General features: G+C 38.2%; 1 protein-coding gene across 1 annotated transcript in view; it reads right to left on the bottom strand.

The window, feature by feature from the left end:
- The window catches only part of ITGA8 (integrin subunit alpha 8), a 187509-nt gene that overhangs the window by 145643 nt on the left and 18861 nt on the right, over window positions 1-23005 (bottom strand). Inside the window, 2 exon segments of the mRNA XM_064368406.1 lie at window positions 3751-3874; window positions 7950-8050. Coding sequence (XP_064224476.1) covers window positions 3751-3874; window positions 7950-8050 — 225 coding nt within the window.

Genomic DNA, 23005 nt, shown 5'->3' with positions numbered 1-23005 from the left:
AAGGAGCAGTACAAGATGACCTTTGTGGATGCCATCTTCTGGGCCACCAGTAAGGATTTCTGTTGTTTTATGCTCTTTGATAGGAAGTTAATTTTAAATTATCCTATTATGACTGGGCGCGGTGGCTGACACCTGTAATCCCAGTACTTTGGGAGGCTGAGGTGGGTGGATTGCCTGAGCTCAGGAGTTCACGATCAGCCTGGGCAACACGGTGAAACCCTGTCTCTACTAAAATACAAAAAATTAGCCCAGCATGGTGGTGAGCGCCTGTAGTCCCAGCTATTCGAGAGGCTGAGGCACGGGAATCGCTTGAACCTGGGAGGCAGAGATTGCAGTGAACTGAGATTGCACCATTGTATTCCAGCCTGGGTGACAGAGTGAGACTCTGTCTCAATCAGTCAATCCTATTATAATAAGCTAGGTAAATCGAGAAATTGTGTTTCTGGTCACAGTCTCACCTGGACATTGCAGTGCTAGTGTTCACAAAAGAGAAAATTCTAGCAGTGGCTTACCTTGCTTTCCCTCCTGTATGGCTCACTAACTCAATGTCCCATAGTAATCTCATTGTATAGTTGTAAACTATAGGCAGGCCAACATGACGATTTCAAGGCTATTGTTATCAAAAGTCTCTAGGGCGTTAGGACCAGGAATTTACTACTTGTAACTTGTACTTTAAAAGAGTTTCTACAAATTCTCACATGCCTAAAATAGCCAAAATGTAGTGAATGTAGTAGAGGGCATGTCAGTCCTGCATAGTTAGATTTGGACATGTAAACAATGACTCCTTTCTTATCAAGGATATTCCTTAATGGAAACTGAACTAAGAGGATGGGAAAGGAAATACGCATCATCACAGGAAATAGTGATGGCTGGGCACGCGCCTGTTCAGAATCTTTTTGAAATGGAGCTGACCTTTCCAGCTTCCCTTAGAATGTCTTCTGGTGTTTTCTTTCCTTTGGTCATTATTTAGCTAATTTTAGCACTGGCATCATTAATTTTTTCCAAATGCTCCCTTTATTTTTAAAAACATTTTGTGACCTCATGCACTGTATTTTAACAAAATGTGTTCCTTACTTTACAACTATATTTCATGATTTATGGTTATGAATCCTATAAAGTTATCTAAAACTCATCTCTATAATCTGGAATGTCTGAGTACCAATTTTCCAGAAGCTCATATGCATGAATATTTATATGCATCCAGAAATATATACGAATACATGAGATATTACTCTGAACATATATGTGTTCATATACCGTTCTTATATGTATTTTTCCATGCCTAAGCCTTTAACAAGTCCCTTTTAAGTTCAACCCTGACTTTTTATTAAGATTGCAAATTATTCAAAAGGGAAGAAACATGACCAATCTTTGAAAATATTTTGCTTTAAAACAGGAGGCTGTAAAAAATTAAGAGAAAACATTTTTTTTTAATAAAATTCACTGAGAAAATAATCAGCTCCAAATGTTTAAGTGGCAATCATAATAGAGTGTGAGGTTCTTTCCATTGCAAAGTCATTTTTTTCTTGTTGAATCATAATTTATGAGAGCTGAAGGAATCTTTCTTCCTGAACTTGAGAGCATCTGTGAACTTGATAATTATGTCCTAGAGTGAACTCGGGAATCCAAGGAAGCATGTGGATCATTTGCTACTATTTGTTGACATCTTATCCAACAAATGAAAGGGTGTATGTGAACCACCCCCACCTGAATTCTGAATGACTGTAAGAACCATAGGCAGATCATTCATATGAATGAACAGGTAATGGCTAATAGATCAGCAGAGTGGGTTTGTGGTGTAAAATTAACATGAAGTGCTTCTTTGCATTCTCTTTTGAAAATAATATTGCTGATATTTCCTGTTCTGGGATATTGACCATATGCTCATGAACAAGCTGGCTTTGTGTTAATGATCTGTGAACTTATTGGCCAGGATAGGAGTCTCCTTCTTAGATGATCTGAGTAAGAAGAAGTGCCCGTAGGAATAGCAAGACCAGGAGGATGTGAAAAGTGTGGCTATACACCAGAGAGGAAAGAACTCATGGCAATTTATTGAGCTGTTCTGCAACTCAACATATGCTCCCTTTTATCTTTGTGGAGCTATTCTTTTATTTAAGAAAATAAACTAGTATCCTATTGTGTCCATGTAGCTTAAGATGCAATCGTACATTAATTTACATTTTTAGAGAATGGTTCAAACTCACTCTGAAACTTCTCCCCCAGAAGTCTATACTTCATGTGATGTATTTCAATTTGAGTCCTCACATCTCATGCAGGTAGTTGGGCAAAAAGGCAGAAGAAGGAGTGACTAGATTTATAAATGATCATCCTTGATAGCAATGGGAAGAATATCCTACATTATCAAGGCAAAAGGCATGTGAGGGATGGGCTCATCTTTTTAGTTACAGTTATTTGCTGTTTGTTAACAAGCTAGCTGATCTGTGAGCATATGGTCAATATCACAGAACAGGAACATGGGCAAATCATGGAGTATAGGATGTGGATAGGTGTAAACAAGGATGAAACAAGTTCAGTAATGAATCGCTCACTACCATTAATTTTCTAAATATACTTTGGATATCCTTTGTTACTGTTTATGAGATTTTATCTTTAGTGTAACAATACTGACCTCTTAATAAACCCAAGAGCACAGCACTTTGAATGGAACATGACAAACTATGCCTCATACTGGTTGCTGCCTGAGTCTGGGGAGTTTCTCTCCTTTCTACTCCAATAGTCATTTATCGTTTTGTCTAAAATTCTCCTCCTCCCAGCACAGGTCTCTCCCTCCTTTCTTGTCTTGCTGTATTTTCAGTAGCACTTTTCACTGCCTGACATTGTATCATAAACACATTTATTTACGTGTTTACTGTCTAGAGCCAGTTCCTTGAACAGAGGGCTTTTTTCCTCTTGTTCTTTGCTGTATTCCCTAGACACAGAAGAGTTAGTGCTCAATGTGTGCGTGTGTTTTTTTAAAGAAATCCTGCATTGAATAAATAATTGAGTCCCATGATCTACAAAGAACCCCTACTTTAAAGCTATTTAAAATAAAATCCTTGTTCCATGGACTATTGATTCAGCTGACATTTGGTGTAATGTGAAGAAGTGTCTGATTTACTTAAATATTTTTAAACAGAAAAGCAATAATCTCCTCCTTGTTAAAAATCCTTACCAAAAGCCATCAGAGTTAAAATGTTCAAGCGAGGTATGGTGGCACATGCCTGTAATCCCAGCACTCTGGGAGGCCAAGGTGGATGAATCATGTGAGCTCAGGAGTTCATGATCAGCCTGAACAACATGGCAAAAACCCCTCTCTACAAAAAATACAAAAATTAGCTAGGCATGGTGGTACATGCCTGTGGTCCCAATTACTTGGGAGGTTGAGGTGGGAGGATTTCTTGAGCCCAGGAAGTCGAGGCCACATTAAGCCATGATCACACCATTGCTTTCCACCCTGGGTGACAGAGTAAGACCCTGTCTCCAAAAAAAAAAAAAAAAAAAAAACATTTTACTCCCAGTTCTTTAGGTTTCTAAATCTCAGTGGCCTCTTTGTTAACCCTCTAATATCACTATTCTTTCTCTTCATTTATTTATGCCATTCGATCATTATCTTGCCTACATTAATCAGTGGTGTTTTGAGCTTACCTGCACTCCTGTGTCCAATAGCAAAGCGCTTGAGCTAATGCACTCCTGTGTCCAATAGCAAAGCGCTTGAGCTAATGTCAGTTTCAAGGAATAAAAGTCACTTACTGTTCCGGCAAGGGGAGAACTCGGCATAGGCGCTAAAGTTCTGAATTGCTACATAGCAGGTGCCAACCGGATCCTTTTCTGGTGTTGGTTTAAGAGTTCTCCAGTGATACAAAGGAGCACAGGCCTAGGAAACATGAAAGATGAAAAAGCACATTTTTGATGTAGGTTTCTCATACTATAGTTTTATTTGAATTATTGGTATAACAAACTGTTAAATTATTGGGTGAATTAATTGGCCTCTAGCATGCTAATGAATATGTTGGTCATCAGAGGTAATTAAACTTCCAAAGCTAATTTTTAATGTTAATATACTGTAGAATTGGTGAAAATTAAATACGTGAAAAAAAATGAGTTTTCTCTTTGATATATATATATTTTTTTGAGACAAAGTCTTGCTCTGTCACCCAGGCTGGAGGGCAGAGGCATGATCGCAGTTCACTGTAGCCACAACCTCCTGGGCTCAAGTGATCCTCTTGCCTGAGCCTCCCAAGTAGCTGGAACCACAGCTACACACTACCATGCCTGGCTAATTTTTCTTTTTTTTTTGCAGAGACAGAGTCTCACTATGTTGCTCCGACTGGCCTCAAACTTATGGGCTTAAGTGATCTCCTGTCTCCGCCTCCCAAAGTGCTGGAATTACAGGCATGAACCACAGTGGAATTTTAAATTATTATTATTTAAATTATTATTTTTTTGCTTCCCAAAGCAAGCAGAAAATAATTCCTAAAAACAAATAACTCATATTTCTTTTCTTCTTTTTTTATTGGACCTACATAAAAGCAAATGATAATGGAAACAGTGAATTAATCAGTGTGATGTCTTATGAGAACAAGTTCCTTTCTGTGTCTAATTATTGCTTTTAAAAGATGATTTTCAAATCAAAGGATGCAAACAAGCTAGTAAACCTGTTTTGGGACACCTCCTAGTTTACCGCTGAAGTTGCATCTTAGGACTTTTAAACAGAGACTTTCATTTGGACACGCTACTCCATTTTCACGGTGTTTTTGGCTTGGTTTTTCATGTCATGGTTTTTATTCATGGCAAAACTGAAAGTAAAAGCATTTTATGCCTGTTTTAGCAATTTTATCAGGGATGATCGAAAAGTCAGTAAGAGAGCATGTTAATGAGCTACAAGCATTTTCAAGGCATTAAACCCCACAGATGAAGTAATTCAAGTCTCTGGCCCTCCTTGTTATGGAGAAATTTATTGCGATAAACTCCAAAGATGTCAGACAATCTTTTTGAGAGAGGAGAGTTATCCAAATCATTCCATAAATGCCCTTTCCATTCTAAGGTGGCAAAAAACCGAAGGGTTAGAAACAAAATGTCCCATGCTTCTTTCCAGCTAACATATAGGGTGGTAAATAATGTCGCATATTGTACAAATATCTGCTCACACTTTGGAACCTGTTTTGGAATTGATTTAACTTCCTACAGCACTTACATATAAAGGTTTGCATATAAAACTTGCTTGCTAGAGGTGTAACATGTTGAATTAAATGCATGCCTATCAGAAGTTGAAACATAATTTTACAATACCAAATGATTACGCTTTTGTTGTTTTCTTTGCTGTCATGATTTATAACTTGTCGTATCAGAAACTGATTTGATGCCTCACCCATGCCTTTTCATTTTCGGAATGTTGCTTAGAGAAAATAAGACATAGTTTATGTCATTTCTATGACACCTTTTTTTGGGAATACATCATGGTGAAAAGAGAGAACTGCTTCTAAATTAGTTTGCCTAATATCAGGAATATTATTGGCAAAAATGAATTTAAACAACAGCAAGAAAAACATGAAATCATCTGGCTCCTTTTTCAGAAGTTTAGATTCTTTTTTTTTTTTAGCAGAAGTTTAGATTCTAACAAGAGCACTCTATGGACTGATAGAAAATCCTCTTCAAGTAAATGAAATCACATTTTGTTAGGAATGAGAGAGGAAATAGACATTAGCATGGTTTGAGCTTCTGTTTTGCTTGCCCGAGTCTTCCATAAATATTGTACCCCATTCTGGCGAGACAGAATCCTAGAACCCAGAGCTGCTAGCCTGCCTTCTAATTTGAGAGTATTGCACTTAATTCCAGAGAAGTGAAAAAAGATCCCAATTTGAAAGTAGTCTATGCTTCCAAATGTGTCATTGGTAATTTGGCCCAATATATAAGTACTTTTAGTAAAGGTAACTCGTAGTCAAATAAATTAAACTTCTACAACTTCAGTTGTTTGGTTTTGCCTCTCTATATATTGTAAAGTCTTGGCCAATACCTCAAAACTCTCTAACTCCTCTAGGGTCCCCAAGGTATCTGATTCATAAATCCAATGTAAGGTGCAGATGGGGAAGCACAGGGAAACCTACGTCATGAAGCATTCACTTGTGTGGCTTGATCTTATCCAACTGGCCTCACCTTCTGTTTCACCAAAAGGCATTTCATGCCGTAAAAATTCTCTCCAGTGTTTGCCTGATGTTAGCTCTAAAAAGTTACTCTTTTTCAGTCTGCTCAGGTTTACGTTGATGTGAAACATACTGATGTGATATATTTAGGCTTTGACCCAAACCTGGTATGAATACCCATGGTATCTGGGTATACAAAATGATACTTCGAGAGGCAGCATTTTGCAGTTATAAAAATTATGTCATATAGGTGATAATTTAAATGTTCATTCTGTTAAGTTTCAGCACTCAAAGAAAAAGTTAGCTTGAAATACACTCTATATTATTCTATTTCCCATCATATATTTTAGAAAATGCAGGCATGCCAAAAATTAACCATTTTTTATGAACATGGTGTATTATTTTCATTTCCATTGTTTTGAGGGGTTCTACAATTATTGAATAAATATGCAACTATTACATGTTACAGATAAAATTTCAAGACACGAAAAACTCAAAACAGCATCCAAAAGATTTTCTAAACCCCAAACAGTTATTACACAGAGTTAATTTTTCAACAATTCCCATATGTCATACTCCACCTTAAAAAGTTCTTACGAGGCCGTGGCTCATGCTTGTAATCCCAGCACTTCTGGGAGGCCAAGGCGGGCGGGTCACAAGGTCACAAGTTCAAGACCAGCCTGACCTATACGGTGAACCCCATCTCTACTAAAAATTCAAAAAGTAGCCGGGCATGGTGGTGCTCTCCTGTGGTCCCAGCTACTTGGGAGGCTGAGGCAGGAGAATGGCTTGAACCCAAGAGGTAGAGGTTGCAGTGAGCCAAGATCGTGCTACTGCACTCCAGCCTGGGCGACAGAGCAAGATTTTGTCTCAAAAAAAAAGTTCTTATGAATTCTGGAATGTGAAAAAATTATACTAATGCAAAGACAACTCTACAAAAACTATCTTGTAAATGCTGGATTTCTTAACTAGAGAGGGCTATATATACTTTATACATTACCTGTTTTATGTCAAAATCTTTTTGGGGTTAACCACAGACTAAATAAAGCAAGACATTTCCTTTAGATACTGATTCTTATTAAATCATAATTCCAGTAGCTTTCAACAAATCCTAAAAGCCAAAGTTATTGCTTTATTGTTGTAAGGAAATTAAAGCCAATCGGTTGAAAAAAATCCCCAAACTAAAAAAGACTTCCAGATTACTTCAATAGTCATTTGCTTCTCGATAACTTAGACATGTATCATGGCTCAGAACAACAAAATAATAGAATTATAATGTCATAGCACTTTGAAGCTGAAAGAATATCTATTTGGGAATGAGTGTTTTTACTTTCAAAAGTATTAACTCAGAGAATCATGCAGTTATTTAAAAATTATTATGAAAGACAGCTTTTCTTTAGTTGTAGAAAGGATCAATGAAACCACAGCAGATTAACTTTTTAAGCATCCTTATGGGAATTTCAGTCTGACTTCTCTGGTCAGACTTGCAGTAGCCCCTCAGCCAGTCTTAAGCAATACACTATTTTACTGCTTTAAGATTTAGCTTTTACTTTTGTTTCTTAGTTGTTTTGAAATATTTGAAAATAGTTAACTGCTCTTCTGGAAAACAGAGTTTATTTCCTAGAACTTTAAATACTAAAATACATTCTTTAGCTTTAAGCATTCAGTTTCTTTTAAAATGCCAACAGGCTTATCGTTGAAAGTCTAACATGTTCGTATAGGAAAGCGCTTTCTTAAACATGAGCTTGAAAACACTCCAGTGCACACCACACTCCAAAGCAGAAACATAGGCCCACGGTTCATACTCACCACCACTTTTCCTTTGTGAGCTTTCACTGTTGCTCCAAACCACTGATTCGATTTAAACTCAATAGGTTCTTTGGTTCCATTAACTCTGATCTTTCTGTTGTCTGACAAAGAAGATATGAGTAGTTAATAATTTGTGTAACATAGCAGCCAATTAAAACACATAATTTGCACATCAAAAATATTTGAACCAATACCAATCCTTCTCAAACTATTCCAAAGAAATTGGAGAATGGCTGAGTTCTTCCCAAAATGCCGGCTCACATCTGTAATGCCAGCACTTTGGGAAGCCGAGGCGGGAAGGATCACTTGAGTTCAGGAGTTCAAGACCAGCCTGGGCCACATGGTGAAACCCTGTCTTTATCAAAAAATATCAAAAAATAAAAACAAAAAATAGCTGGGCATGGTGGCTTGTGCCTGTAATCCCAACTACTCAGGAGGCTGAGATGTGAGAATCACTTGAATCCAGGAGGTGGAGGTTGCAGTGAGCTGAGATCGTGTCCCTACACTCCAGTCTGGGCAACAAAGTAAGACTCTGTCTCAAAAAAAATAGAACAAAACATTGAAGAGAAGGAAATAATTAAAGGGCCAGCATTACCCTGATACCAAAACCAGACAAGCGCATTACAAGAAAATTACAGGCTAATATCCCCAATAAACATGAATGCAAAAATCTTCAACAAAATACTAGCAACCCAAATCAACAGCACGTTAAAAGGATCATTGACTGTGTTCAAGTGAGGTTTATCCCTGGAATGCAAGGATGGATCAACATAGAAATCAATCAATGTGCTACCCTATGTTAGTAGGATATGGAATCATCTTAGATGTCTTTCAATAGATGAATAAAGAAAATGTGGTATGTATATGGTGGAACACAATTTAGTCTTAAAAATAAATCCTCATCTGGGTGTGGTGGCTCACCCCTGTAATCCCAGCACTTTGGGAGGCCGAGGTGGGCAGATCACGAAGTCAGGAGTTCGAAACCAGCCTGGCCAACATGGTGAAACCCCATCTCTACTAAAAATACAAAAATTAGCCAGGTACAGTGGTGGGCGCCTGTAATCCCAGCTACTTGGGAGGCTGAGGTAGGAGAATCATTTGAACCTGGGAGGCAGAAGTTGCAGTGAGCCAAGATCGCACTATTGCACGCCAGTCTGGCACTAAAGCGAGACTCCGTCTCAAAAAACAAAACAAAAAAAGAAATCCTCTCATTTGCCACAACATGGATGAACATGAGGATATCATGCTAAGTCACAAATAATTTTGTGCCTGAAACAAGCTTGGCACAAAACCACAAATACTGCATGAGCTCACTTATACGTGGAATCTAAAAAAGTCAAAGTCATAGAAGCAGAGAGTAGAATGCTAGTTACCAGGGGCTGGCGAGGGCAGGAAGGATTAGGGAGGTGTTTGTCAAAGGTACCAAGTTGCAGTTGGGATGAATAAATTATGGAGATTTATTGTACAGAGAGATGACCTAGAGAATAGTTTTTAAATGTTCTTAATATACACACACATATGCACAAAAGGCAACCATGCTAGGTGATGAATATGTTTATTAGCTTGATTTAATCATTTCACAATGTTTAAATAGATCAAAACATTAAACTGTAAACCATAAATAACATACAATTTTTTTGAGATAGGTCTCACTCTGTTGCCCAGGCTAGAATGCAGCGACATGATCACAGTACACTGCAGCCTCAACTTCCCTGGGTTCAAGTGACCCTCCCACCTCAGCCTCCCGAGTAGCTAGAAATGCAGGTGCCTGCCACCATGCTAGACTTTTTTTTTTTTTTTGGTAGAGATCGGGTTTTGCTATGTTGCCCAGGCTGATCTTGAACTCTTGAACTCAAGCAATCCTCCCGCCTTGGCCTCTCAAAGTGCTGGGATTACAAGTGTGAGCCATTGTGCCCAGCCTTATACAATTTTTGTCAATTTAAAAAAAAACTTGAGCATCAATTTTCATATAGAGGGGGATTTCTCTTTGATTAAGACTAACTTAGAGCATGACTCCCATTAGATAAATATAACATGAATATATGTATTCAACCATTACATTTCACAACTTAAAAGAAGCATTTTCTTAAGATTTGCATTTCAGAGGTAAATGTCTTGCAAATTTAGTGTAGACTTTGTATCCCTGAATCTACACTTCAGTTATTGGTTTCATATTGAAGACCATAGATTTATAACTGCTCTAAACATTTCCAAATCTTTCCCAATAGTAAAACACATGAGATTCTGCCCACTCTGAAGAACAGAGGCTTCTCAGCATGTGTTAGCAGGAACCAGCATGAAGGACTCCAAAGTCTTGGTTTCTAACAGAGTAACACATGTCTACACAGCCACAGTAGATAACACCCCGACACAATTTTACATATATTTTGTAGATGTCAGCATGAGGGGAGCCATCTGGGTAGAAATTCAACCCAATTATAACACACTTCAGGTCTTAATAAAAGCATGCATCTTGGCCAGGTGCAGTGGCTCATGCCTTTGGGAGACCAAGGCAGGTGGATTACTTGAGGCCAGGAGTTTGAGACCAGCCTGACCAACATAATGAAACCCTGTCTCTACTAGAAATACAAAAATTAGCTGGGCATGGTGGTGCACATCTGTAGTCTCAGCTACTCAGGAGGCTAAGACATGAGAATTGCTTGAACCTGGAAATGGAGGTTGCAGTGAGCTGAGATCATGGCACTGCACTCTAGCCTGGACAACAGAGTGAGACTCTGCCTCAAAAAAATAAAATAAAATAGAAAAATAAAGCATGCATCTTTTCTTCTGCTGTTGATTTCACGTTCAACTTATTTCCCACGTGGTTCTAATTGCATAGTTTTAACTAGAGCTTTATCAGTAATAGCTAATGAATTTCTGTAGATGTTTGTATTAGGGCATCTTATTTGTGTTTCCTGTGGTGTGCACTACTTTTTCTTCCTTGACCTTATAAAAATACATTACAAAATAAACTTTTCATTCCTATTAAATGAGGCCAAAATAAACATGTAATTAAACTTTCAATTGAGTTTTCTTATGATTACAGACTGTTTAAAGAATAAATTGTACATACTCAATCTTAACCTAAAATTTACATTTTGACATGTTAGTAGAAAATCGTGAATTTTTCTCTTAAAAATCTTATGCTTTTGATGTTTCCAGATGTTTTTAAAAAACAAGTTCTGGAAATCCTCACCCAAAGTGCACATGACTAACCAAGCATTACAGCTCTTACAGTGTATAGCTTAAACTGGAAAATATCGGCATTTCTATTTATGTCTAGGCAGCGTGGAAGATTATAGAATCTGAAGTGGAAGGTTCTTGCCATCACTGTCTAGGTGACCGTGGGCAATTCATTTCATCTTTTGCAGTTTCCGATTTCTTCCATAAAATGAGGCTGAGAATAGCTTCCCCTTTTCCTCCTGCACAGGCCGTCATAAAGTCACGAAGGTTCCATGAGATCAGTGAACATGAAAGTTCTTTGTAAATTGGGAAGTCATACAACAGAAATCTTGTAGCGATATAGCTGAAGGTACATAGATTAAAAAAAAATCTCTTAAATAGAGAGAGCTTCAGATAGTTTAAGATAATTTAAGTCTGTGTTTTGGTATCATATCTTGGTATCACCAGCTTAAGGTATCCCTCCTTAAGCTAAGATATTAATGTTGTACTACAGAAGTCTTGTAGCAATACAACTACATGAAGGTCTGCGGCTTTAAGATATATAGATATTTAAAAATCTATATATTATAGATATAAAATATAGACATCTATCTGTCTCTATATTATAGATATGAAATATATATCTATACAATATATATCTATATAATATATCTATAATGTATTATAGATTTATAATATGTAAAATATATCTATAAAATATAATATATAAAATAGATACATAATATATTATTACATATAATTACATATATTACATATACTATATTGTAATATAATTATATAATATAGTAAATATATTTATGTATATCTATTGTATACTATAAGATATATTTATATACTATAAGATATATTAATATTATATATAATTAATATATAATTATATATATTAATATGTATATAATATACATATAAGATATAATATATAATTATATAACATAAAATTATATCTATCATATATCTATTTTATACATATATATGTGTGTCTTAGGAACCTAGAAATTCAACCTAGGTCCAAGAATTCAAAAGAACCTCTAGACACACAAGTATAATATGTTGTTAGTAGTGACTTGTGGCACTCAGGAATGAAATTATGACACCTCACAACATTGTCAATGTGGCTTTGATTACACACAGGGAGAAAGTGCTAGAGTGGTCTTGAAATTACTAAACTGTGAAAAAGTCATGAAAAGAAGACCAGGGCCTCAAAAATTCACAGTTAAAGGAGATCCCAAAAGGACTTCAGAAGAGCTGGTTTCAGTGAGGAAGGAAATGAATTCCAGGGAAAAAAAAAGCCAGCTCTGAACGGGATCTTCCTTTGGTTGTTAAAATGATGTGATTCCGCCTGTGTGATTCCTGAGATATCTTTTCTGCCATTATGGGGTGAACTGTGTAATAACTGGCTTGCAAGTGTCAACTGTGCCATTTTCAGCAATATGTTTCTTCTAGACCAAGGGTACAAATGAACGGGCTTCATTAATTTCTTACCCAATCCAGGTATTATAACAGAGCAGAATTCCACTGTCCCAGGTCTCTGTGTACTGAGACGAGTTTTAAATCTCTCATTGATCTTTGCAGTCAACAAATCACCTTTCCAAAATTCTGTTTTATCTTTTCAATAAATGCTCTGACTTTGAATCTAACATTGTAATTTAATAAAATTTCAAATAAGTAAGATGTATGGGGGTTGATTGTGAAGGTAAGCTTTTCCTAATTTCTTACTTCCCTTTTCTGACCACGGCTCTTTCATGCCAAATAAGCTGACACAGTGCCCAGTACTATGTCATCCTAGTGCTCAATGAACCTTTGATGCATGGAGGATGTTTTTGATTTCATTTGATCCGACCTTTAGTGAAAACTACTTCCAAGTAATGTCCGTGAATATTCAGCACCATGTCAGCCCTTTAAGTCTTGTCTCTTTATGGCAAGTACTGAAGGTATGGAAAATACATTTCCCAGACTTTCTAATGAGCAGGATTCTGAATGAATGAGAGGCTCAGGAGAGATTTGAGAAGAGGGAAAGAAAGAGAAGCCATTATTTTCTGGTGACAGCCACAGGAAGCACAAGGGCATGAGTGGTGACAGATGTGATGTTCTTCCAGCAGCTCCAAAATATCCTCCTGACAATCACCTCTTCGGTCCTTTGGACAGTAGAGATCAAGTCCTGTGATCCCTGAACTTCCAGATTCCTTGATCTGCAGGGAGCAACTTTCCAGACTTTCACACCCTACGCTTGCCAATGTCCATGAAAGCCTCCCAGACTCTGTGTGAAATTCCTTCCTAGTTGTAATACTCAATGTGCTTTCTGTTTTCCTAACCAAACCCACTGACTGACATGGGGCAACACATTTAGGTAGGGCCACATGTCCTCTGAAGCAGAAGGAAGTCATTGGGTTACCTGGGGAGCACTGTCAACCCCACAGAACTCAGAAGGACCAGTAGTTCCAGGAGAGGATAAAGCCCATTAGTTACACAAGCAAGTCTCTCAGCATATCACAAACTATGGCGAAAGCAAAGGCAAAGGTTGGAAAAGCTTTTATAGTGACTGCATACGTCGTCAAGTTTTCTAAGTGGCAGGAGCCAATTAACAAAGCTAATAAAAACCAAAGTGAAAACTTTTCAAGAAAAGGAGCAATATATTTAATATGTAAGAGTCCCCAAATCAATGAGAAAAAGACTAAAATTCAATAGAAAACAATTTCTAAGGATCTAAACAGGCATTAAGGGTAAAAATAAATTAGCCTGAAAATTCAGGGAGACAACCTGAGCCTCAAAGCAATAAGAACTTACCACTGTCACTTACCAATCTGACCCCAAATTAATAAAATTTTTTCTACTTTGAGACAATACTTTGATGCTGAAGTTTGGAACAGCTGTTTGGCAGCATGTATCCAAATTTTAAATGTATATTTCCTTCTGATCAGAAATTCTGTTGGTATTTTGTTCAGTGGAAATAATAACACAAACAGTGGCTGACGCCTATAATCCCAGCACTTTGGGAGACCAAGGCAGGAGGATTGCTTGAGGCAGGAATTCAAGGCTGCAATGAGCTATGATAACACCACTGCACTCCAGCCTGGACAACATGGCAAAACCCCATCTCTTGCAAAAAAATGAAAACCAAAAAACCAAAAAACAATTAACCAGGTGTGGTAGCCCATGCCTGAGGTGGGAGGATCACTTGAGCCTCGGAGGTAGAGGCTGAAGTAAGCAGATTGTGCCACTGTACTCCAGTCTAAGTGACAGAGTAAGAGTACCCTGTCTCTAAAGTCTCAGAGTACGTGCTCTCTTGCCTCTAAAACACACACACACATACACACACACAGATACAGTATGAAAATATTGCTACACTGTTTGTGACACCAAAAACTGGAACAACTTAAATGTTTACAAACAAGGGACTGAAAAAGAAATGTCTGCTATCTATAAGACTAAGATTCAACTGTTAAACACATATAATAGATTTGTATGTGCTGATACAGAATAATGAGATCACACTGACACAGAATAGTGATTCACAAGCATTATGGTACCTTTTGACACCTGTCCTCCGTTCCATTCCTCGTCTCTCCTCCCCCTCCAGAGGTTGCCACCATCGTGAATTAAATGTATGTGTTTCCGGCCTTTTGAAAAATATGCCATGAATAATATAGGGCTGTAGTCTACCGTGATTTTCCTGTAAAGGACTAGATAAATGTCTTAGGCTTTGCAAACTGTAACCTTTGTCACAACTACTCAATTCTGCCCTGTAACAAAAGTAGCCGGTAGACAATATAGAAAAGAATCGGCTTGAGCTTGGCTGTGTTTCAATAGAATTTCATGTAGGTACACAGAAATTGAATCAAATTTTATATAACTTTTATATGTCATAAAATATTATTCTTAAAAAACATTTCTCCAGCCATTTAAAAATGTAAAAACTACTCTCAGTGTATAGGCTGTGCACACACCGATGGTTAGTTGTAGTTTGCCAATGACTGATAGAGTAGTCTTTGGTGCAGTCTTACAAACTAAAGAAAAACTATGATTTTTTCTTTTTTTTTTCCTCATTAAACTCTTTTTAATGGGCCTCAAAATTCTGTAACAAATTTTTGGTCACGTTGTTTCCATTAAAAAGTACTGATTTTAAAAACTAATATCTTAAAACTGCCACACACAAAAGAGAAAACCTTTTCACAACATCCACACCAACATCTTTTTTTTTTCTTCATAGCCATTCTTGGAGGAGTGAGGTAGCATCACATGGCGGCCTTGGTTTGCATTTCCCTGGTAATTAGTGATGTTGAGGATTTTTCCATATGCTTCTTGGCCATTTGTACATCTTCTTTTGAGAATTGTCTATTCATGTCCTTAACCCACTTTTTGATGGGATTGTTTTTTTCTTGCTGATTTGTTTGAATTCTTTGTCGATTCTCCATATCAGTCCTTTGTCGAATTGTGAAGAATTTATCCCGCTCTATGGGTTTTCTGTTAACTATTGTGATTATTTCTTTTGCTGTGCAGACGTTTTCCAGTTTAATTAAGTCCCAGCTATCTATCTTTGTTTTGGTTGCATTTGTTTTTGGGTTCTTTATTAAAAAGTCTTTGCCTAAGAAGAACTGGCATTTGGCTAGACACAGTGGCTCATGCCTGTTATCCCAGCATTTTGGGAGGCCAGCAGGCAGATCATCTGAGGTCAGGAGTTTGAGATCAGCCTGGTCGACATGACAAAACCCCGTCTCTGCTAAAAATACAAAAATTAGCTGGGCATGGTGGCACGTGCCTGTAGTCTCAGCTGCTCAGGAGGCTGAGGCAGGAGAATCACTTGAACCCGGGAGGCAGAGGTTGCAGTGAGCTGAGATCGTGCCACTGCACTACAGTCTGGAAGACAGAGTGAGACTGTATCTCAAAAAAAAGAAAAAGAAAAAGAAAGAAAAAAGAAAAAGAAAAAAGTGGCATTATATTTTCTGTACTTAGCAGTCTGTACTTGTGTTTTACCCTCAGTTTTATGTTTGTGAGAAATATCCGTGAATAGATAGATGGCTAGCTAGCTAGACACATAGTTATATAGAAACATAGATGAGTGATGGGTAGAAAAGTAGATGATAGATACATACATAGATCAGCCTAGCTCATTCTTTTTAACTCCTGTATAGTATTGCATCCTACTGAATAATAGTCTACATTCTATTTATCCATTCCGTTTACATATGAAAATTTATGTTTCTTTGCAGTTCTCCCACTTCTACTCTGAGCTCTGACCATTCGTCTATATCCACCTCCATGTGCCTATGTGCAAAGGTTTCCCTCTGGCACCACACTAGGAATGACATTGCTGGGTCATAGAGAATGATCATATTCATTTGATCAGACATGCCAACTCATCTCCAAAGTAGCTACAATTTTATGCCCACTAGCAGTGCAGGAGAGAGATATTCTCAACTTTTGTTATTATAGGAGGACTTGTGAATATTTTCCAGTCTAGATGACCATGGAATGGTACCTCATTTTGTTTTCATTTGCATTTTCCTGACTTTTAGTAAGGCTGGTCATCTTTTCATGTTTGCAGACCATTCACTTTTTTCTTCTGTGAAGTGCCAGTTTATATTATTGGCTCATTTTCTTGGTTAGTTATTAGTTTTATTCATTAGTAATTCAATATTTTGGCTATTGATTCTCTTTCCCATATAAATGTTGCAAGTATCATCTTCCAATTTTTTTCTATTCTTTTAACTTCATTAATTGGGATTATTGTTCATCTGGAATTCATTCTTGTTTATAAAGTGGCAGAGACACATTTCTTATTCCAATATGAAAAGCCACTTGCCCCCACAGCACTTATTGAACAATCCGTCTCTTCTCAGTGATTTGTAGTTCCACCTCTGCAACAATAAAGCCTGATTTGGTCCAGGGGGCCAACATTGTCTGGCCCCTGCTTGCTTTTCCAGTCTCAGCCCTTCCCGTCTTCCCATGCTCCTCCACCTGCAGACACACCAACTTCCTGTCCTTTGAACACATCCAGCATTTTCAGTCTTGCCATTGCATTTACTCTTCCTGGAATGCTCTTCCCACAGTGTTCTACTTGGCTGCCTTCGTCTCATTACTCAGCTTTTAGCTCCAGAACTACATCCTCAGAGACCCATTCCCTGAGCCACCGGTTCTGTCTACTCATTGTCATTCGCTCTCCCATTACCCCTTTACATTCTCTTCATAGTGCTTACCGCTGTCTGAGATTATCTTATTTATATGTTTGCTGCAATAGCATACAATACTATACAGAAGTTAAAATTCTCTGTCTCTCTCTTTCTTTCCTTCCTTCCTTCCTTCTCTCTTTCTTTCTCTCTCTCTCTGTCTCTCTCTCTCTTTCCTTCCTTCCTTCCTTCCTCTTTCTCTCTTTCTTTCTTTCCTTCCTTCCTTCTTTCTTTCGGTAGAGTCTTATTCTGTCACCCAGGCTGGAGTGCAGTGATGCTATCTCAGCTCACTGCAACTTCCGCCTCCCAGATTCAAGCAATTCTCCTGCCTCAGCCTCCTGAGTAGCTGGGACTACAGGTGTGCACCACCACACCCAGCTAACTTTTTATATTTTTAATAGAGTTGGGGTTTCACCATGTTGGCCAGGCAGGTCTCAAACTCCTGACCTTATGATTTGCCTGCTTTGGCCTCCCAAAGTGCTGGGATTACAGGCGTGAGCCACCATGCCTGGCCAAAAATCTGTTTTTATATAGGTAGTATCTACCCTTTGAGAATATACCTAGGTCCCACAGAGATGTTCTCTCATTTACCTCTGCATTTTCCAGTGCTTAAAACACAGTAGATCATCAGTGTTTGTTAAATGATAACCAAGCTCCCATCTATTCATTCAAAAGTTTGTCAAGAGTACATTGTTTAGTACGATCCTACTTTTATTTAAAAGTCAAATATTCTACACATGGGTGTGTACGTGTGATTGTGATTGGGCTTGTGTGTGTATATATTGACACTAGCCTGTGAGTGATAGTTATCTTGAAAGCAGGAAATATACAGGTGTCAGTGGGTTTTCTATTTCTGTGGAGTATATTTCCATATCGTTTGAGTTTTTACTGTGAGTATTAGTACATCTATGATCTGAAAAAGGGAAAACCTAAAGATAAACTGAAAAAATCTGTAGGTCAACCCAGGAAGTTTAGTTGAATTATAACAATACAACTGATTTGACTCATCCTCCATTTCTGGCTTTTGAAGCTGTCTCTCTAAAATTGACAGCTTTGTTCTCTGGGCAGTCTGGTTGCAAATCCCAGTGGGTGGCAAGTCTACTAGCTTTTGGTTCTTTTTTTTGTTTCATGGGAATATGCATTTCAGAGCAGGAGTGAGGGGATGTGGAATATGGTGCACACGTAAGCTATAAGCAGATTTTTCTAATCTTTTAGCCGAGTGAAATGAGAGGAATTACAAGAAGTGAAGAGAGATCACCCTGGGATAGGGAAGAGAAGAGTTGCACCTGACACAGGTGTGACCAAACATTTTGGCAGACAGGGTAATTTTGCAAACTATTTATAAAGCGTTCGACCCCATATGGAAAACAGTAGGTTTCCCTATAACCTTCAGTCATCACTTTAAGTTCGTCTCCTTGGAGATTTCCTTAAAGCTGTTGCAGGAGCTATCCAGACATTTTTAATCAGGAAAAGGGTAAAAGAAATCCTTAACCAGCTGTTTATAATCTTTATCATAGTCAAATTTATGCTGTAAAAGTTTCTAATTGGAACTCTGCGTCTGAGAACTGGGAATACTCATACGTAAAATATCCATGGCCAGAGAACTCCTTGTCTAAAACAAACAAATCCAAGAAAAGGACCTGGATTGATTTTTATGTCACAGAAAATTAAACTTCCAAATGCTTGGCTCCCAATACTCCAAAACCACTCTGAAAAACCTTTAAAGAATATCACACAAATTCACTTTTCCTTATGATGTTTGAGCGATGTGTTATTCTGATTAAATGAGTATTTTGTGATTTATATCATACATTAGTACTATATAAAAACATATGCTTGTTTACACTCACATTAAATATTTTTCTTGTCTTTATCTAATAGATCAAATATAAATATCCTGCCCTCCACACCTGATGATCTTGACCCCACAGCCTGAGCTCTGGGTATTGGGCTTCCTTTCTGTTTGGGTTAACTTTCTTTCTTTTTTTTTTTTTTTGAGATGGAGTCTTGCACTGTCACCTGGGTTGGAGTGCAATGCCGTGATCTCAGCTCACTGCAACCTCCACCTCCCAACCTCTCCTCCCTCAGCCTCCCAAGTAACTGAGGCTACAGGCACCCGCCACTATGCCCAGCTAATTATTTGTAATTTAAGTAGAGATGGGGTTTCACTATGTTGGCCAGGCTGGTCTCGAACACTTGACCTCGTGATCCACCTGCCTTGGCCTCCTTAGTTCTGGGATTACAGGCGTGAGCCACCGCACCCGGCCTGGGTTAACTTTCTTTCTGTTTCCTGTTGAATCTCATTTCAAGACCTTCTTTCAGACATTTCTTTTGTGAAATTCCTTTTTTCCTTGTCTGCTAACCTGTTCAAATCACTCCTTAAAAGCCCATTTTAAAATGTAGAGCTCAACACTCTATCTTTTCAAATTGAAATTATTTCAGATTGTTGTTTCAAAATTTTCAAATAGTACAAAGTAACAAAACTGGTATAAAGAATTGTATAAAGTAGCAAGTGAAAGGCCATTAGAATTCAATTCCCTGAACCTAGTCACTGTTCAGATTGGTAAACTCATTCAGAATTTAAGAAGCTTCTAGCCTATTTCTCCAGTTTATAGAGAAATAAACTATTCTTTCCTGAAAATCATGAAACTTCCCTTTTAAATTATTTGTTCATATCACTATTTAAATGTTCAGTTTCATATATAACCAAATACTATGATAACAAAGCTAAGTGAGTTAAATGCATGCTTTTAGAGTTTTAATCATTTTCATAAATATGGGCTTGTAATAGCAACAGTACAGATTGTATTACAATCTGCCTATTATGTAGTTTTTCTGGTCTGGATGAGAATATAAATTTTCTGCTGTAATTATTTTCATGTCTAGACTGCCTTCCTTAAGAAGAGAGATCACATTTCTAACTTCCTATCTTGAATAACCCATAGTGCCTAGCCAGTGTTCTTCAGACATTTGTTTGGTAGTAAATATAAATGGCTTTTCCACATCACATACTATCATTTGGAATGTTTTTCATATGTAAGTTGACTAAGTAGTATATATGATTTTGTCAGGAAATACCTATGGATTATACCATGCAAGTAATATTTTAGACACAATGCCAAGGAAATTGGGAGTTGAGAAATGAAAGAATTATCTCTTCTAAGGGAAATGAAAAGCTACCTGTGGCAGATCAGATTAAAAACAAAAGCAAAACTCCCAAGTATGGTGCAACAGTGTGAAACACAGAGCTGGTTATGAATTGTATCAATCGAGACAACTTTGACCTCATCTTCTGCAACTCACTTCCCTACATCCACACAGGCTGGAACACTTTTTCCTCTCATCTGTCCAACCCAGAGACAGACATGCACACATGCACACATAGGCATGCTCAGACACACACACACACACACACACACACACACACACACACACTCTTGAGCTCTGACCTTTCATGTGGTACTGTCTGAAAAGCCTCCCCTGACACACAAAAGCCCCCCATTTATTTAAGCACAGGAGTCTTTATTTTGCACATCTGAAGCCTTCTTCACTTTCTGCTGTCACAGCACTTAAGCCTGGATTAGAACTGCCAGGCACTAGTATCCCATCAAAGTTGAATATTGTGAGATCTGAGGATGTCTGTCTTGTTCATTATTTTTACCTAATACAATGGTAACCCCATTAACCAAGCCAGAACCTTGGAATGGATTCTTGCCGATCACCAATCTTGCACTCCCAAATTTCAATGAGTCCTCAATTCTTGTTGATGCTTCCTTCTAATATCTCCCAAATCCATCTACTTCTTTCCATCTAGGTCGCCATCTCTCTAGTTATGGTCATCATTTCCCTTAGCCTCCGTTGCTGTGACAGCTTCTGTCCCATCTCCCTTCCTCCAGCATTGCCACCTTCAAATCCATTTTCTATCCTGAACCCAGAGCTGTTTCTCAAATGCAAAACCAGGTTTAGAAAACCCCTCCCGTGCCAGTATCATCTTTGTCATTCTCAGCCACTGTGGTTTTCTTGCAGCTTTCTTCATACTTGAATCTTTCATACATTCTCTCACCTCTAGATTTTTTCACACTTGGAATAATGACTGAGGATCACATATCTTAGTCGTAGGTACAGCTGGGGAAATGAGAACTCTCAATATGGCTTCAATGTCAACTTCTGATATTCAGGAACACAGCATGCTTCTGTTTAGTACCCAATCGTCTATTTGCTTCAAGCAGTAATGAAAACCTCTCAGCATGGGCATCCTCAGGAAGGTGACTCACTGACATAAATTTCTTTAAGATGACCTCAAAGGAGTGCTTTCAAATACAGGATATGATTGGGTTTCAGGATGAAGGCTGTATAAACTTGCCTCCCAGTAACACTAGAAAATGTATTTACACTACCTCCTGTTACGTGGTCCTGTATTCCTAAGAATCTCCTGCCTGCTGCCAAAAGATATAGTAAAGAGTCCCAACCTTTCACCTAACAGAACGGATCATATTGTAATTTATCCTTAGGGAAGAAGATTAATCCTCGAGAGGGAATTATTCTATGGGAAATCACCTTAAATCCTACCCCAAGCAGTTAGAACCATGCTATAGGCTGCACAGAGACAAAACATTACTTACCCAACTCACTGTCTGGTAATCCTATTAATTCATGACTCAACTTATTCTGCCATTCTGTCACTACTCTTTGAATTTCCTTTTTCTCCCAATCTTCTCTTTGACCTCCTCAACCTCAGATGGTGACTTTGCTTCTTATTTCAATGAGACTATGCAAGTAACAAGAAAAGCTCATTTTCTTCCTCCTGCTATCCAATCCAGCCATCCACTCTCAGTTGTCTCCTGGCTCTGTCTGCCCTCCTGACAATGCAGATGAACTGCATTTCTGCTATTCTAAGGCCATTCCTTCCATTTGTACAAGAATCTCCCCAACTCCCCTCCACTCATAAATTTGTTCCTGAGTATGCCCTCTCTTACAGTCAGCTGAACTTGATAATTCCTATTAGACTATAATCAAGCTGTAATACCTTCTTAACTATTAAATTTCTCTGGTCTCATTTATAGCAAAACTCCTTTAAAAATGGCTACACAGGCTGGGTGCGGTGGCTCAAGCCTATAATCCCAGCACTTTGGGAGGCTGAGGTGGGTGGATCACGAGGTCAAGAGATCGAGACCATCCTGGTCAACATGGTGAAACCTCGTCTCTACTAAAAAATACAAAAATTAGCTGGGCGTGGTGGCACGCGCCTGTAGTCCCAGCTACTTGGGAGGCTGAGGCAGGAGAATTGCTTGAACCCAGGAGGCTGAAGTTGCGGCGAGCCGAGATCATGCCATTGCACTCCAGCCTGGGTAACAAGAGCGAAACTCCCTCTCAAAAAAAAAAAAAAAAAAATGGCTACACATACTTGCTGTCCCCTGTTGGTCATCTCCCGTTCTCTCTTGACACACTCCACTGCAACTGGATTTTTCAGTCATCAGGAACCTTCAGTCATCAAATCAAATGTTTCCGACTTCCATCCTCATTTCACTCCACCTGACAAGACTTCCTTTATTGGCTTCATGGCTTTCTTTGACCCAAATGGTGACTTCTTCTTCATGTTTTGTATGCTTCCTCCTCACACCCCCAGTATTTCTGTAAATGTCATGGTGCCCCAGGACTCCATCTCAACCTTCTTCTCATCTCTTTTCTGCTCTTGTCTCTTGGCCTCAC

This window comes from Aotus nancymaae, unplaced genomic scaffold (assembly GCF_030222135.1).
Source record: "Aotus nancymaae isolate 86718 unplaced genomic scaffold, 86718_ANA_hifiasm-v0.15.2.pri h1tg000077l, whole genome shotgun sequence".
NCBI lineage: Eukaryota > Metazoa > Chordata > Mammalia > Primates > Aotidae > Aotus > Aotus nancymaae.
This window is presented reverse-complemented; position numbering and strand designations above follow the sequence as displayed.